General features: G+C 40.8%; 1 protein-coding gene across 1 annotated transcript in view; it reads left to right on the top strand.

Annotated features, from left to right (window-relative positions):
* Positions 1 to 1,350: 1,350 nt before the first annotated feature.
* Positions 1,351 to 15,415, top strand: part of TTC1 (tetratricopeptide repeat domain 1) — a 54,669-nt gene continuing 40,604 nt past the window's right edge. The window contains exon 1 of the mRNA XM_007949917.2: positions 1,351 to 1,683. Within this exon, the coding sequence (XP_007948108.1) occupies positions 1,351 to 1,683 (333 nt within the window). The remainder of the gene's footprint in view (positions 1,684 to 15,415) is intronic.

Here is a 15,415-nt window from a genome sequence, read left to right as displayed (position 1 = left end):
TTTTTTTTTTTGAGCAGTAACCCAAGATGGCAACCGCTACTCATTATTTAGTCCGTACAATTACGTCACACAGCGACGACCCTCCCCGAGGTTTCTGCTACACTTCCCAGAATGCTTTGCAAACAATACGCCATTGGTCCGCGCCGACGGAAATACAAATGACTAGGCGGAAGTAGGTTATTTCAGAGGCTGGCAAGGTGAAGACCAGGGAGGCTGTGAGTAGGTACTGGGTTTGGTAGCTTGGCGGAGAGGGACGCCGCTAGGGGACTGTCTGGTGCGAAGCGAGAGGTGGCACCTCTGTAATCCTAGGGCACCAAACTCCTGCGTCCTTCCAGTAGAGTTGGGAGCAAGGAACAAAGATATCGTTGTGGAAGGGAAGTCTCCGTACTACAATCTTGGTGTCTTAGTTTTTCTTTGGACGATGTGGAGCTAATTTGTGCTCTTGTCGTAGCACAATGGTCATTGGCGCGATATTGTTGCGACTAGATGAGTGGGGCCGTGGGACTGCTGATGTTCTGACTCAGCTTTTAGGCAGTGATTGATTATAAGTTGGCTGCACATTAGAATTATTTGGAAAGGTTTTTTGTTGTTTTTTTTTTTAAAATAAAAAATGGAGGTGGTCCTGTCCCAACACTAGAGCAATTATTTCAGAATCCATGGTCTTCTTTTGTGTTCTGTCATCCAACCAGGATTGAGAACCACTCATAGAGCCTGATTCTGACCCCCAAGGAAATCCTTATTAGGATCACCTACGTCAGAGCTGCTCTTCCGCTATATCCTGAATGGGTTCAACCACACGCATGTATATGAAGTTGATGATTTTGACAGGGACTCTGTTTTGTGCTTCACTAGAAACTTATTCTTGAACTTAGCGTTGTGGTTCTGGAAAGACAGCGGAGTTTCTTTTTCATAACCAAGTTATTTATACTGAATGAAAGATTAGCGCCTTTTCATTTTTCTGGGCAGTATTTTACTTCTGCCTGTTATTCCTACCCCGACAAAACACGAGCAGTGAAAGTGGAGAGTTACATTAACAAAACACACAGTTAATGTGGAGAGTCACATTAACATCTGTCCCTCTTGTTTGTAAGTTCAGGTGCCAAAATTTTCCAGGAATGGGCGTCAGTTAGAATGATATTTGGCATTATTTATGGGCTTATGATAATCTCTTTATAGTAATGAATTCCAGTGGAAGGAAACTAGGGTGTGTTTGAGCCCTTTGTGCAGATGGTAGTCCCACAAGGAGAGTTTTAGGTGTGATCCTCAGGGAAAAAAAATTTTTGTAAATATGAATACATAATATATTTCTCCTCTTTCCAGACTTCAGCTTCCCCTCCCACTGAATATAACATGGGGGAGAAATCAGAGAACTGTAGGGTTCCAGAAGATCTGATCAATGGCTTGAAGGTTACAGATGCCCAGGAATCAGAGTGTGTCAGCCCTCCAGTTTCTGATCTTAAAGATGTGCATTCCCAGAGCAAACTGCTCAAGGATATTCAGGCCCATCCCCAGGATGACCAGGGAGAAGAAGAGTGTTTTCATGATTGCAGCGACTCATTTGTGAAGGAGGAGCCAGAAGTAGATAAAGTTGAGGGCAAATTGGATGGTGATGTAAATTCCTCTGAACTAGATGAAGAATACCTAATAGAACTGGAAAAAGATATGCCAGATGAAGAGAAACAGGTAAATCTTTTATATAGTGTGTATAATTTGTTACTTAAAGTATGTAAATGTGGTTAATGTATCATAGACCCCTTAATCTATGGTGAAGAATAACTTGCCACTTTGTGGCCATATTGTTTTAATAGTGATGGATCTGAGATAAATCAGTAGCATGTCAGGGAAACTGAGTGTGTCCATTTTTTCCTGTGAACTTGGAGTTCTTTTGTTCATCTTGTATGTCAGAAGTCTGAAACATTACGGTCCTTTTGCATATATACATATTCATATATGTATATGTATGCTATTCTTTATGTTCTCATCTAAATGAGATGCTAAAATGAACATTTTTTGTAGGACTATTTAAGATTGTATGCTGCCTATATCTTATAATCCCTTATTAGCAGAAAAAAATGACTTGTGTTTGTTTACACAGAGCAGTGACTGAGGCCTCTGCCATTTGAAACATACAGCATTCTCTAGGAACAGAATTGTGTGTAATAGTAGTTATCATCTACAGTGAGTCAGCCGCTGAACTGAAAACATTAGTTGTGTTCTCATTTAATCTTCAGGACACTGCTATGAGACAGATACTGCTATCATTCACCATAAAGGATCAGAGCTAAGAGTGGTAAAGTAACTTACCCAAAATCATACATCTAGTAAATGGTAGAACTGATTCTCAAGCACAAGTCTCTTTTGATACCAAAGCCAAAGTAGGATGCAAAATTTAATAACAAAAACAGTTCTCTTCTTACAAAGTAGATACACACACACAAAAAAAATGTACAGTCTCCTGTTTTTTTGCCTCTGGGCCATATCTTTAACTGGACAAGCCTCTACTTTTGGAGACAGGACTTCTTGGTGTCCTATGTGTCCTTCCTTCTGATCTCACAAGTATGGTAGTTCACAGTTACTATAATAGCTGAACTTGTCCACAAAGAACTTAATGATGTTTGTAGCTTATGCCTCTGAAGAGCCCACTCACTGATCAGGTTAGGTAGATTGGTAATGGACTGAAATGATAAATGTTCAGTATAACAGCAATGAGGTGGGAGGAATACCTTTATCTCTCCTCAGACAATTTTTATTATCAAATATATTGGTTTTAGCCGGGATATGTTAGTGTATACCACAGGAAGCCAAATCCACTGCCATTGAGTCGATTCCAACTCATAGTGACCCCTATTGGATTTCCAAGGCTGTAAATCTTTATAGAAGTAGATTACCTCATCTTCTTTCTGTGGAACACCTGGTGGGTTTGAACCACCAACTTCCTGGTGAGCAACCAAATAAATACTTTATTCAGTATACTACCAAGGCTCCTTGTGGCACAAGAGAAAGAGGAAAAAGGAGAGAAATGAGCCAAGTTCATAAAGTACCTCAAAAGAAATAGCTCAGAAAATTAAGTACTATTCAATAACAAGGTGCTCTGGTAATGTAGTGCCTAAGGTACTTGACTGCTAACCAGAAGGCTGGCAGTTCAAAACCACCAGCCACTCCTTGGAAGGTTGGGCAGTCTACTTCTGTAGTGATATCGCCTCGGAAACCCAAGGAGGGTTCACTATGAGTCAGGTCTGACTCAACGGCACATAACAACACCACCATTCAATAACATTAGAGAAATGATTTGCCAGAGAGTGATTTTTGGTTCATTTATCATATCAGTAGTATAGGCTTTTTACATACATTGATTGAATGTCCGTGTTAAAAAGTCATTATTGCTTTTCTGGTGCCTTAATGTATTTTTCCCTGATACCAGGGCATCTGGGTTTGACAATTGAGTGGTTTTGCTCAAGGTATCACATACTTTACTCCCGGCTCCCAATTTAGTAAAACTTTGTGTCTCCAAGGCCAGAAAATCACATTTTAAGTTCTATACATATTTTTAAGATAAGTATTATATTGTTTATATGTTTAATATAATCTAAATAGTACAATGCTTTATTCACTTTTTTCTTCTTTTAAAATTGAGACATAATTTACGTAGAGTGAAATAGTATAAGCTCTAATGTGTCCTGTTCAATGAATTTTGACAAACATGTATTCCCAAATAATTGAGGAAGAGAAAGACATATAGAGGTACGTGGTAGGTACAGACAACAAAGATGAACCCTTATGCACATATAGTATGGCGTTGTCAGTGAAGGCAAACATGGGTATATTGGTAGATAGATGGATGGACAGGCTCAACTAGTAGGTATCTCTATGAAGCGTATGTGTAGGATTGGCTGACAATGGTCCTGTAAGTTTATGTGTATGATCTGAATTCCCAGGTGTATAGTAGAGCTGACAAGGGGCAAGGTTGTGGTCACTGCTTGGTCACTGCCAGCTATGCAGAGGTCCCAAGTAGTTGAACCTGTGGACTCAGGACCATAGTCACAGAAGACATCAAGCTCAATTGGCATAACATAGTACACAAAACATTGTTCCACCTCCTACTTTGGCAAGTAGCGACTGGGGTCTTAAAAGCTTGCAAGCTGCCATCTAGATGCAACAATGGGTCTCTGCTCGTCCAGAGCAAAGAAGAATGAAGAAAACAAAAAATTCATGGAAACAATTAGTCCTAGCAACTGGTACACCCTCCAATCTTCAGCCTATATGACTATGAGACCAGATGAACTAGATGGTGCCCGGCTACCAATGTCAACCACTTGGAAGGGGATCTATGAAGAAGATCCTGGATAGAGAGGGAGAACAATGTGGAACAAAACTCAAAATCTTTTGGAGAAAAAAAGGGCGGGGGAACCAAGTTTGCTGGTCCGATAGAGCCTGATGGAACCACTGAGACTATGGCCCCTAGCTGCCCTTCAGGTCTGGAACTGAACCTATGCTTGTGGCTTCCAGCCAACAATAGACAGGTATATGAGTTGAACATTTCCCTGTGGTAGATACACTCCTTGGAGAGAACAATCATGGGAGAAAGAAGGACTTCTTATTCACAGGATGACAGCTCAGGGGACAGGAGTGCATGGAGGGATGGACACAGGGAAGAGGTAACTATAGGGAGGAAGTGGGAGGGGAGCTGTTGCATTGTGGTAAATTGTGATCAATGTCATGAGACAAAGTGTATGTGAACTGCTGCACGAAAAGTGAATTTCCTCTGTAAATTTTCACCCAAATCACAATAAAATAATATATATTAAAGGAGCTCTGGTAGCATAGTGCCTAAGGCACTTGACTGCTAACCAGAAGGCTGGCAGTTCAAACCCACCATCCACTCCTCGGAAGGAAGGTTGGGCAATCTACTTCCGTGGTGATACTGTCTTGGAAACCCAAGGAGGGATCATTATGAGTCAGGTCTGACTCGAGGGAACATAACAACAACATATATGTAATACAAGTTGTTGTTATTTATAGTAATAGAAAGGATATGCACTTGTAAACTCCCAAGTCAAGTGTGTTTATGCTGTATTTACTGCCTGTAAGTAAATGCCTAGCCAGCCATTGCATTGCAGAGGGTATCTGGTAGAGAGTGGTTGTTTTATGATTAACAAGGGAGCAAAGGAACACTTTGCTCGTTTCTACTGGAACCGAAATTTGCATTGGTTGAAGTTCTCCAGCTTTGTTTTCTTTTCATTAAAAATAAATAAAATTCAAAATCCTTCTAATATTTTAAACAAGTTAATTAATCCACGCAAAGCTCTTAGCACAATGCCTGGCACATAGTAAGTATTCTGTACACTATAACTATTTTTTATTAAATATTGCTGTGGAAACTTCACATTTATGTAATATTTATTAAGGCTCTCCTTCCTGGTGGATATTATGTATTTTTATGTGTTTTAGCTCATTGAATAATAAGAATTTCACAATCATGGAATCAGACATCCAATCTAGTGTAGATAATCTTAGCAAATAAGATTATTATATTAGAAAAATTCAAATCTATAAAATTATAGAAAAGTCATGGTTACAGGAAGAGTGTTCACTTAGCAATAGTGTAATCATTTTAAATCCTTGATTCTCCGACTTTAGTGTCCAGAAAGGACACTTATATTCTCCTTTTCAGTATTATTTAACCTTAGATAAATGAGAATGAACCCACATAAGTCACAGATTCAAGCTGTTTGATGGATTCAGCCTTTTTCTGGAAATTGTTCAGGTATTTCATTCAGCATTTATTAGTACCCACAATAAATAGGCAAGATTAGTTTCCTGACAGAATATGGTTTTCATTCCTCAAGAATCTCATGGTCCAGCTAGTGAGACATGTAACTGTGCTTATATTTTTATTTTAGGTAGTTTTCATGTTTTACCAAAGTACTCTAGTTCGCATTTAGGTGTTGAAGCCAGGAGCCTTCTCTGTCTTGTGTTCTATTATATTCCCCAGCAGTTAGCACAGTACCTGACACATTACTCCAAACCAAAACCAAACTCACTACCTTTGAGTTGGATCCAACTCATAATGACCCCTCCTTGGGTTCTGAAGCGGTATCGTTATGGAAGTAGAATGCCCAGTCTTTCTTCCAAGGAGTGACTGATAGGTGCTCAATAAATATGTTGAGTGACTATGTCATTACTAAGGAAGGAGTTTAAAGTCTTCACTGGAGACATCCTTAAAGGATGAAAAATGACTTCTCAGATGGAATGACCCATTTTAACTACTTAACAGTACTGATTATTTTGTAGAATGGCTTTCCATTGGGGTTAATCTGATTTTTTAGTTTATTTACTTTTGTGTGTTTGGTTCAAGTTATGCATTTTGGGTAAGAATACCATCAAGTGATGTGTTCTGCATCCTTTTGGGGTGAGTGATTAAGGTGGTATTTGCCCTCTTTCTCTATTATAAAGTAACTACAATAAATTTCCCATTATAATTAGTAAAAAATCTTGTGGGAGATTTTCATTCCCACCCCCTTCAGTGTGTGGTTAAGACATTTGACTGCTAACCAGAAGGTTGGTGGTTCACACCTACCAGCCGTTCCACAGAAGAAGATGAGGCAGTCTGCTTCTGTAAAGATTTACAGCCTATGGGGCATTTCTCCTTTATCCTGTAAGGTGTCTGTGAGTTGGAATTGACTCAGTGGCAATGGGCTTCCCCTTCATTGTGGCTGTTTTTGTTGTTAAGTCTTGTCTAGTTGGCTCTAACTCATAATGACTCTGTACAACAGAATGAAACACTGTCCAGTCCTGTGCCATCCTCATAATCTTTGCTGTGCTGAAACCCATTGTTGCAGCCACTGTGTCAATCCATCTCGTTGAGGGTCTTTCCCTCCTTCTCTGACCCTCTGACCAAGTATGATATCCTTCCCAGGAACGGTCCATTCTGACATAAGCAAAGTATATGAGACGAAGTCTGGCCTTTCTTGATCTGAGGGACATTCTGGCTGTACCTGCCACCTATTTGTCAGTTTGTTGTACTGTGGTATATTACATGTTGCTGTGAGGCTGGAGGCTATGCCATTGATATTTCTAAGACAGTAGTGTCATTATGGTGTGGACAAGTTTCAGTAGACCTTCCAGACTAAACGGACTTGGAAGAAGGACATGGTGGTCTACTTCTGAAAAATTGGCTACTGAAAACCTTATGAGTAGCAGTAAAACGTTGTCTGATTTATTACTGGAAAACTACATGAATACCAGTGAAACATTATCTGATACAGTGCTAGAAGATGAGCCCCTCAGGTTAGAAGGCATTCAGAATACAGTCAACCTTAACGATGTAGTTGGAGTAAAGCTTTCGGGACCTTTCTTTGCTGATGTGGCATGACTCGAAATGAGAAGAAACAGCTGTAAACATTCATTAATAATTGGAATGTTGAATGTACAAAAGTATGAATATAGGGAAATTAGAAGTTGTGAAAAATGAAATGGAAGGCATGAAGATCAGTGTGGCTGTGTTACCTATTTATAATACAATTAAGTTCACTTGTTACTGTTTGTATTCCATTTCAAGTTCCCCTTACATTGTGGTTTATTTTCATTTTTTGTTAGGGGGTCGTATGAAGTATAACTGTGGTTCTGCTGGTCAGCTCTATACTATAAGGTATACACAAGGAAATGTCACTCCTTCATCCTTGCTGCCTCACTCCATTCTTCTACTCCTTTCCCACTCACCTCCTGTAGGTAACCATTCTCTGTCATTTCTGGTTTATCCTTCATGTGTTTCTTTTGCACTGAAAGCAGATCTGTGTCTATTTTCTTATATTCCCTTCGTATATGAAGAGTTGTGTACTACGGATACTCTTTTGTACTTTGCTCTGTTCAGTTAACAATATATCCTGGAAATCATTCCATATTAGTTCCATATTACAGAGAGCTTCCACATTCTTTTTTTCCAGCAGCATAGGTCTCCATGGTATGGCTGTACCATTGTTTATTCAACCACTCCTAAATATAGTCATTTAGGATGTGTTCAGTTTGCAATTATAGACCTTGCTTCAATTAATAACTTTATGCACATATATTTTCATATTCTTAGAGATTTGTCTTCAGAGAAGATTCGTAGAAATGGGATAGCTGGGTGGAAAGATAAGTGCATATGTAATTTGGGAGGGTTTTTTAGTGCATATGTAATTTTTTTTTATTGTTTTTAGTGCATTTTTAATTGTGTTAGGAATTGTCAAATTCCTTTCCAGAACGCAAGTACCGGTTTGCATCACCACTAGTAATATATAAAAGAACGCCTGTTTCCAAATCATAAAAAAAGACCAGGTTTATGGTTTGATGGATCCTGATGAAACCCCCAAGATTACGGCCCCTAGTTACTCTTTGGGAGCTCTGGTGGTGTAGTGCCTAAGGCATTTGACTGCTAACCAGAAGGCTAGAGGTTCAAACCTGAAACTGAACTCACTCCCATGACTTCCTGCCAAACAATAGGCATATAGGGTGAACATTTATGCCAGGTAGATACACTCCTTAGAATGATCAGTCATGGGAGATCAAAAGGGCAATATTTGCATAGGGAGATAGCTCAAGGGACAGGAATGTATAGGAAACGACAAAGGGTCAATGTCATGAAACAAAATGTATATAAACTGCTGTATGGAAAATGATTTGCTCTGTAAAGTTTTACCCAAATCACGATAAAAAGTTTTTAAAAAGTGAAATATAAACTAAAAGTAAAAAAGAGTGCCTGTTTCCCTAGAATCATGCCAATTAAATGTGGTGTTATACTTTTTAATTTCTGTCAGTATCATAGAGAAACTGTATTTCAGTGTTGTTTTAATGTGCATTTCTGTAAATATAAGTGAGTTTGAATTTTTTTTTCATATACTTGAAGGCCTTTTTTGTAAATTGTTCATTTCTTTTCCTCATTTTTCTATGAGTTTTTTGGTCCTTTGCTTCACGTAGTTAAGAGTTTTTTGTTTTGTTTTGTTTTTATTAAGGATTTAGCACTTTGTGGTATATATTGCAAATATTTTTTCCAGTTTGTCAGATAGATGTTTTTTTACTATGTTTATAGTGTGGTATTTTGTTTTAACTTGGTTTGCTTTGTGGAGGGTATATTTTTTTTCTTTTAATTCATCTTTTCTTGTATTACCACTGAATTTTGAGTCATAGTTAGACAGTCTTTCACTGCACCAAGGCAAAGGAGGAGTTCACCTAGTTTTCATCAGTTCTTGTGTCACATTGTTACGTTTAGATCCCTGGTCCACTTAGAGCTTATGTGTAAGATGTGAGCTGTTGATCTAATTTTCTTTTTCCAAGTAACAACCAAGTTGTCCGAAAGTCCATTTTTTCCTCAGTGATCTAGCTAAATTTTAATGGCAATAAATGCAACCTTTATATCCTTTTCCAATTGCTCACCTTCTACCTATTTGTCATACTTAACATTTAAAACTCAATTCTGCAGTGACATCACTTATAAAACAAAGAACCTCATTGAGGCTTAGATTAGCTCATCATTCAGAGATTTAAATGGTGATGGCATTTTAAAATAACTGGAGAACTGAATAGTTTATATAATAGAGAAGTGCTTGTTAAGATATGTTTTTAGTGTAATATTTCAAAGTCCTTTTTTATCTTTAAGAAAGCATAGTTTTCTTATCACGTGAAGTTCTCTATTACTCTATGATCTAAGAAAATCATTCCCTGAAAAATGAGAATGAATGCTTAAGTTCTTGAAAAGATTCTCCGCATCTTTACGTTTATGAGGGCACTTGCAAATTGGATTGATCCATCTGCACAGATGTAGAAAAGGAATCCATTTTGCTAGCTCGGTGATAAATGGCTTTGGGTTTACAATGGAGCAGCCTAAGACCTGTGGTCTAAGTTTCCGATTCTGTGGGGAAGAGGTGTATTTTTAATATAGATCTCAAAATGTTTATGTATCACCCTGGGACTCAGTAACATGATCTGGAACGGTGTCACCCTCTTTTGAAATGCCCTAATTCTTGGCAGTAAGAGGTGTTTTGTAGGAATTAGGAATTATATTGTAGTAGCTCTGGATTCTGACTTTTCCTTCCTTATTTTTGTTGATATTTTGTTTGCTTAGTAATTTGCCTGGACTAAAACTATGAAATCATTTCCCCTGCAGTGTATGGCCATGGATATCTCTGCTCAGTTATTTTGTTATTTTTCTCTTGTTTTTAATCTTAAACCTGGCTTACTTCAGATTTTTCTGTTTCTGCATAGGTTAGTGGTCAGCTGGAAATTGATCAGTGGTTGTTGTAGTTGTGTGCCTGGTTTTGAGTGGCTGGGCAGCTGGATGTAGTTATTCCCCATGATGAGACTGGTAATCAATTCCATGATGAAATCTACTAGAGCAGCTGAGTAGCTCCCTTAGAGATGTGGTCTGCTTCCAGTATATAAGAAGTGTTCAGAAAAGTCTCTGGAGCTTTTTGGCAAGCTTGGACTCTGCGTGTAGCCGAGTCTTCAGTCAGTAGCCTGCCATGTTTCCTGCCAATCTTGGGACTATCTCTGGACTTGAACTAGTAGCCTGCCATGTTGTTTGGTAATCTTGAGACTTTGCCATTCTATTTGCTGACCTTGGATTTGTCAGCCTCAGCAGTCAGCAGCTGCCTGAGTTAAGAAAAGCCTCCAGCTTCATTGGGCCAGGAGCACAAAGCAGAGCTGAATCCAAGGTCAGGGGGCTTTCACCTAGCCCCTAGAGCCTGGCACCTTGAACTCGGACTTCTAGCCTCCAAAATTGTAAGAGAATAAACTCCTGTTTCTTAAAGCCATCCACCTTTGGTACTTCTGTTAGCGCGGCACAAAGGAACCAAAACAGTGGTTGTGTTCAAACACCTCGAACCCATAAGGCTTCCACCCTCTGCCAGTGGATCTGCATATGGGTTTCAAAACACATTCAAGATTCTGGTAGTTTTCAAGTCTGCCCCAGCTTTTACTGATACTGTCCCAACTAGACCCTCTTATGTGTCCTCTGTACATGTTACACAAGCTCCTGGGAAGGACAAGGATATGTGAATAATTTTGGCCCTCTCCAGACTTTCCAAGCATACACATTATCTCCAGTTAGCCAGGGATATCTGGAGAGCATCTCAAGTGCCTCTGTGTCTTTTTTTGTATCTCTTGTACATTTCTGGCTAGCCCATGGGTTTATTGGTTGCCTTCATCAGTGCTAAAACCTCAGACTGACCTTCCCTGTTTGCTCACCACTCAGATTGATATTTTTGACTGACAGCACCACTGCTGCTGCTGTTAGGTGCCATGCCATCAACCTGGCTCCAACTCATAGTGACTCTGTGTACAGCTGCAACATCCTCACAAACCTTGCTATGCTTGAGCCCATTGTTTCAGCCACTGTGTCAATCCATCTCCTTGAGTGTCTTCCTCTTCTTCACTGACCCTCTACTTTACCAAGCATGATATTTCTCCAGGGAGTGGTCCCTTCTGACATGACCAAAGTAAGTGAGGTAAAGTCTGACCATTCTCACATCTAAGGAGCACTCCAACTGAGCTTTTTCCAGGACAGATTTATTCGTTCTTCTGGCAGTCTGTGGTATTTTCAATACTCTTTGCTAGCTGGCACCAGAGTTCAAAGGCATCAACTCTTCCTTAATCATTGTCCAGTTTTCATGTGCATACACACACACACACACACACACTGCCATTGAGTCAGACCCAACTCATAGCGACCCCTTCTTGGGTTTCCAAGGCGGTATCACTTCAGAGGTAGATTGCCCAACCTTCCTTCCGAGGAATGGCTGGTGGGTTTGAACTGCCAGCCTCTGGTTAGCAGTCATATGCCTTAGGCATTACGCCACCAGAGCTCCCATATGCATATAAGGTGATTAAAAATATCATGATTTGGGTTAGGCACACCTAGTGTTCAAAGTGACATCTTTTCTCTTTACCACTTTAAAGAGGTCTTTTGCAGCAGATCTACCCAATGTAATATGACATCTGATTCCCCCCCACTTTGGGGGATTTTATTCCCGGTTAAAAGGAGAAGGGATGGGCCCTCTGCTGTCCTAGAGGCCGAGGGCCCAGCAGACACAACACCATGATCAGGGTAGGGGGTGGGGGTGTGCACAGGAGGCAGCTCCTAACTCCATCCTTGGTCCCTGTGGTAGTTAAGGTTGTGTGTCAGCTTGGCTGGGCCTGATTGAGTGGCTGGGCAGCTGGTGATAGTTACTCCCCGTGATGAGACTAGCAGTCAACTCCATGGTGGGATTTACCACAAAGCAGATGAGTAGCTGCTTTAGGGGTGCGGTCTGCTTCCCATATATAAGCACCGGCTTTGGGAATGGTCTCTAGCTTGTGGCACCCTTGAACCCTAAATGTAGCTGTGTCGTTTGTTCAGCGGTCTGCCATGCTCAACCTTGGGACTTTCAGTGGACTTGAATCAATGGCCTGCCATGTGATTTTGTAACATCAGGACTGTGCCTTTTTACTTGTCAACCTTGGGCTTGTCAGCCTCAGCAGCCAGCAGCTGTCTGAGTGAAGAAAAGCCTCTAGCTTCAGTGGGTGGGAGCAGGAGGCAGAGCTGAAGCCCAAGGTTGAAGGGATTTCACTCAGCCCCTAGAGCCTGGCACTTTGAACTTGGACTTAAAGCCTCCAGACTGTAAGAGAGTAAACTCCTGTTTGTTCAAGCCATCCCATTTGTTATATATTCCTGTCAGAACAGCATTAGATAACCAAAACAATCCCTCTCTGTCCTGGCTAGGTCCGGAGGGAGGGGTGCATGCCCATGGGTGGCACTGACAGCCGAGTGGAGGTCACAGGGAATGGGCCCAAGGGACAGCACACATGGAGACAATAAATACTGACAGGCCAGGCCCACAGCTCTGGCTAGGTCAGGGAAGGCTTGGCCGCTGGCTTTGTCCGACAGCTGTTTCTTGGTGGTGAGTGGGTGCAGGAGGGGGCCAGGGAAGTCACCCAGCCCTCCTGGGGTGGAACCCAGGGCAGCTCAGGTTTTGACAATCTGGCTTGCCCCAAGCCGCAGAGCCGTCCCCACAGCCCTGGTGGCTGGGAGGACAGCACACCCAACACCTCTGGGTGACAGGGTCATAGATGGGATGAGTACCACATGGTTATGCAGACACCAAGGTGAGGTTAGTGAGGGCCACACACGTTCTACATGTTAAGACATCATGGTTACACAGTGACTGACAGTCCTGGGGTCAGGGGAGAAGTGGGACCAGCCGGGGCCACCTCAGGGCACCACACCCCCTCCAGCCAGACAGCTGGAGGGAATCTGGGTGCAGCACAGGCAGAAGCAGCAACAAGACACTGACCACAGGGGCCACAGTGGAGGCTGGGGCTGCGAAAGGGGGCCAGAGTTGAGGGCCGGTCCAGGAGGCGGGCCAGAGGACAGCATGAGGCCCTGTCAGCACTTTGGTATGGGGTCAGGAGGAGGCTGGAACTGAAATCACAGTCTGATTTCTTGACTGCTGTTTTCATGGGTGTTGATTATGGATGCAAGTAGAAATCTTTGACAACTTTTATCTTTTCTCCAATTATCGTGATGCTGGTTCAGTTGAGAGAATTTTCATTTTCTTTATGTTCAGGTATAATTCCTATTGAAGACTGCAGTCTTTTATCTTCATCAGTAAATGCTTCAGATCTTCTTCACTTTCAGCAAGGAACATTGTGTCATCTGCATATCGCAGGTTGTTAGTGATTCTTTCTCCAATCCTGATGCCACATTCTTCTCTATAGAGCCCAGCTTCTTGGTTTATTTGCTCAGCATGCAGATGGAATAAGTATGGTGAAAGGATACAACCCTGACACTCACTTTCCCTGATTTCCCTGTAGTGTCCCCTTGTTCTGTTTGAACAACAGCCTCTTGTTCTATGTACAGGTTCCTCATGAGCACAATTAAGTGTTCTGCAATTCCCATTCTTCACAATGTTATCCATTATTTGTTATGATTCACATAGTCAGATGCCTCTGCATAATCAATAAAACAGGTAAACATCTTTCTGGTATACTCTGATTTCAGCCAAGATCAATCTGACATCAGCAGTGAAATCCCTTATACCATTATGTCTTCTGAATCTGGCTTGAATTTCTGGAATTTTCCTGTCAGTATACTGCTACAACTGTTTTTAAAATTATCTTTAGCAAAATTTTACTTGTGTTGATATTAATGATATTGTTAGATAATTTCCACCACTCGTCTGTCAGTTTGTTTTACTGAGGTGGCTTGTGTGTTGCTGTCAGACTGGAGGGTGTGCCACTAGTATTTCTAGTGGGGTCACCCATGGTGGGCAGGTGTCAGCAGAGCTTTGAGACTAAGACAAGGGGAAGAAGTACGAGGGTATCCACTTAGGAAAAAGAAAAAATCAGTCACTGAAAACCTTTCGAATGGCAGTGAAACCCTATCTGATATATTACTGGAAAATAGCACCACTGGACATGGGTCATTCCACCTACTGCTCCAAATCAGGTCATCTTCCTCTAGCCGTATAAGTACTGGTTCTTCATGTTCTACCTTGCTTTGTTAGAACTACCATGAAGAATGAAGGTGGCACAGGTTAACATGGGATCAGTTGCCAGCAAATATACCACTGATTACCATAGTTCTTTAACAAAGTTCAGTAGTGTCTCATGAATCATTGTTTCTTACTTTGTTGTGAACCTTAGTGGAAGGTTTCTGAAATGAGGATGCATGAACACAAAAATAGAATAAAGAATAAGCATGGTGAATTTTGAGAGTCATTAAAGAGATCAAACTGTCTAGCACAGAAAAGTAAGATTTTGCTGAACATAATTAAAAAATGGTTGCAGCAGTATATCAACAGGGTACTGCCAGAAATTCAATCCTGATTCTGAAGAGGATGTCAAATAGATCTTAGCTGAAAGCAGAGAATAGCCAGAAAGATACGTGTTTTATTGACTGTGCAAAAGCATTCAACTATGTGGATCATAACAAATTATGGATAACATTGTGAAGAATGGAAATTCCAGAACACTTAATTGTGCTTATGAGGGATGTCATATATACATAGACCAAGAGGCAGCTGTTCAAACAGAACAAGGGGATACTGCATGGTTTAAAATCAGGAATGGTGTTTGTTAGGGTTGTATCCTTTCACCATACCTGTTCAGTCTGTGTGCTGAGCAGATAATCTGAGAAACTGGACTATATGAAGAAGAATGTGGCATCAGGATTGGAGGAAGACTCATTAACAACCTGCAGTATGCAGATGATGATGCCATTTGGCTTGCTGAAAGTGAAGAGGACTTGAAGCACTTACTTATGAAGATTAAAGACTAACAGTCTTCAGTATGGATTAGCCCTCAACATAAAAAAAGTATCCTCACAACTGGACCAATAAACAACAACATGATAAACAGAGGAAATACTGTCATTGTCAAGTATTTCATTTTACTTAGATCTGCA

The sequence above is a fragment of the Orycteropus afer genome, unplaced genomic scaffold (genome assembly GCF_000298275.1).
Source record: "Orycteropus afer afer isolate SDZICR_OR568_19922 unplaced genomic scaffold, OryAfe1.0 scaffold00257, whole genome shotgun sequence".
In the NCBI taxonomy this organism is placed as follows: Eukaryota; Metazoa; Chordata; class Mammalia; order Tubulidentata; family Orycteropodidae; genus Orycteropus; species Orycteropus afer.
Note: the sequence above shows the minus strand (reverse complement) of the source record. Positions and strands in the feature narration are given on the sequence as shown.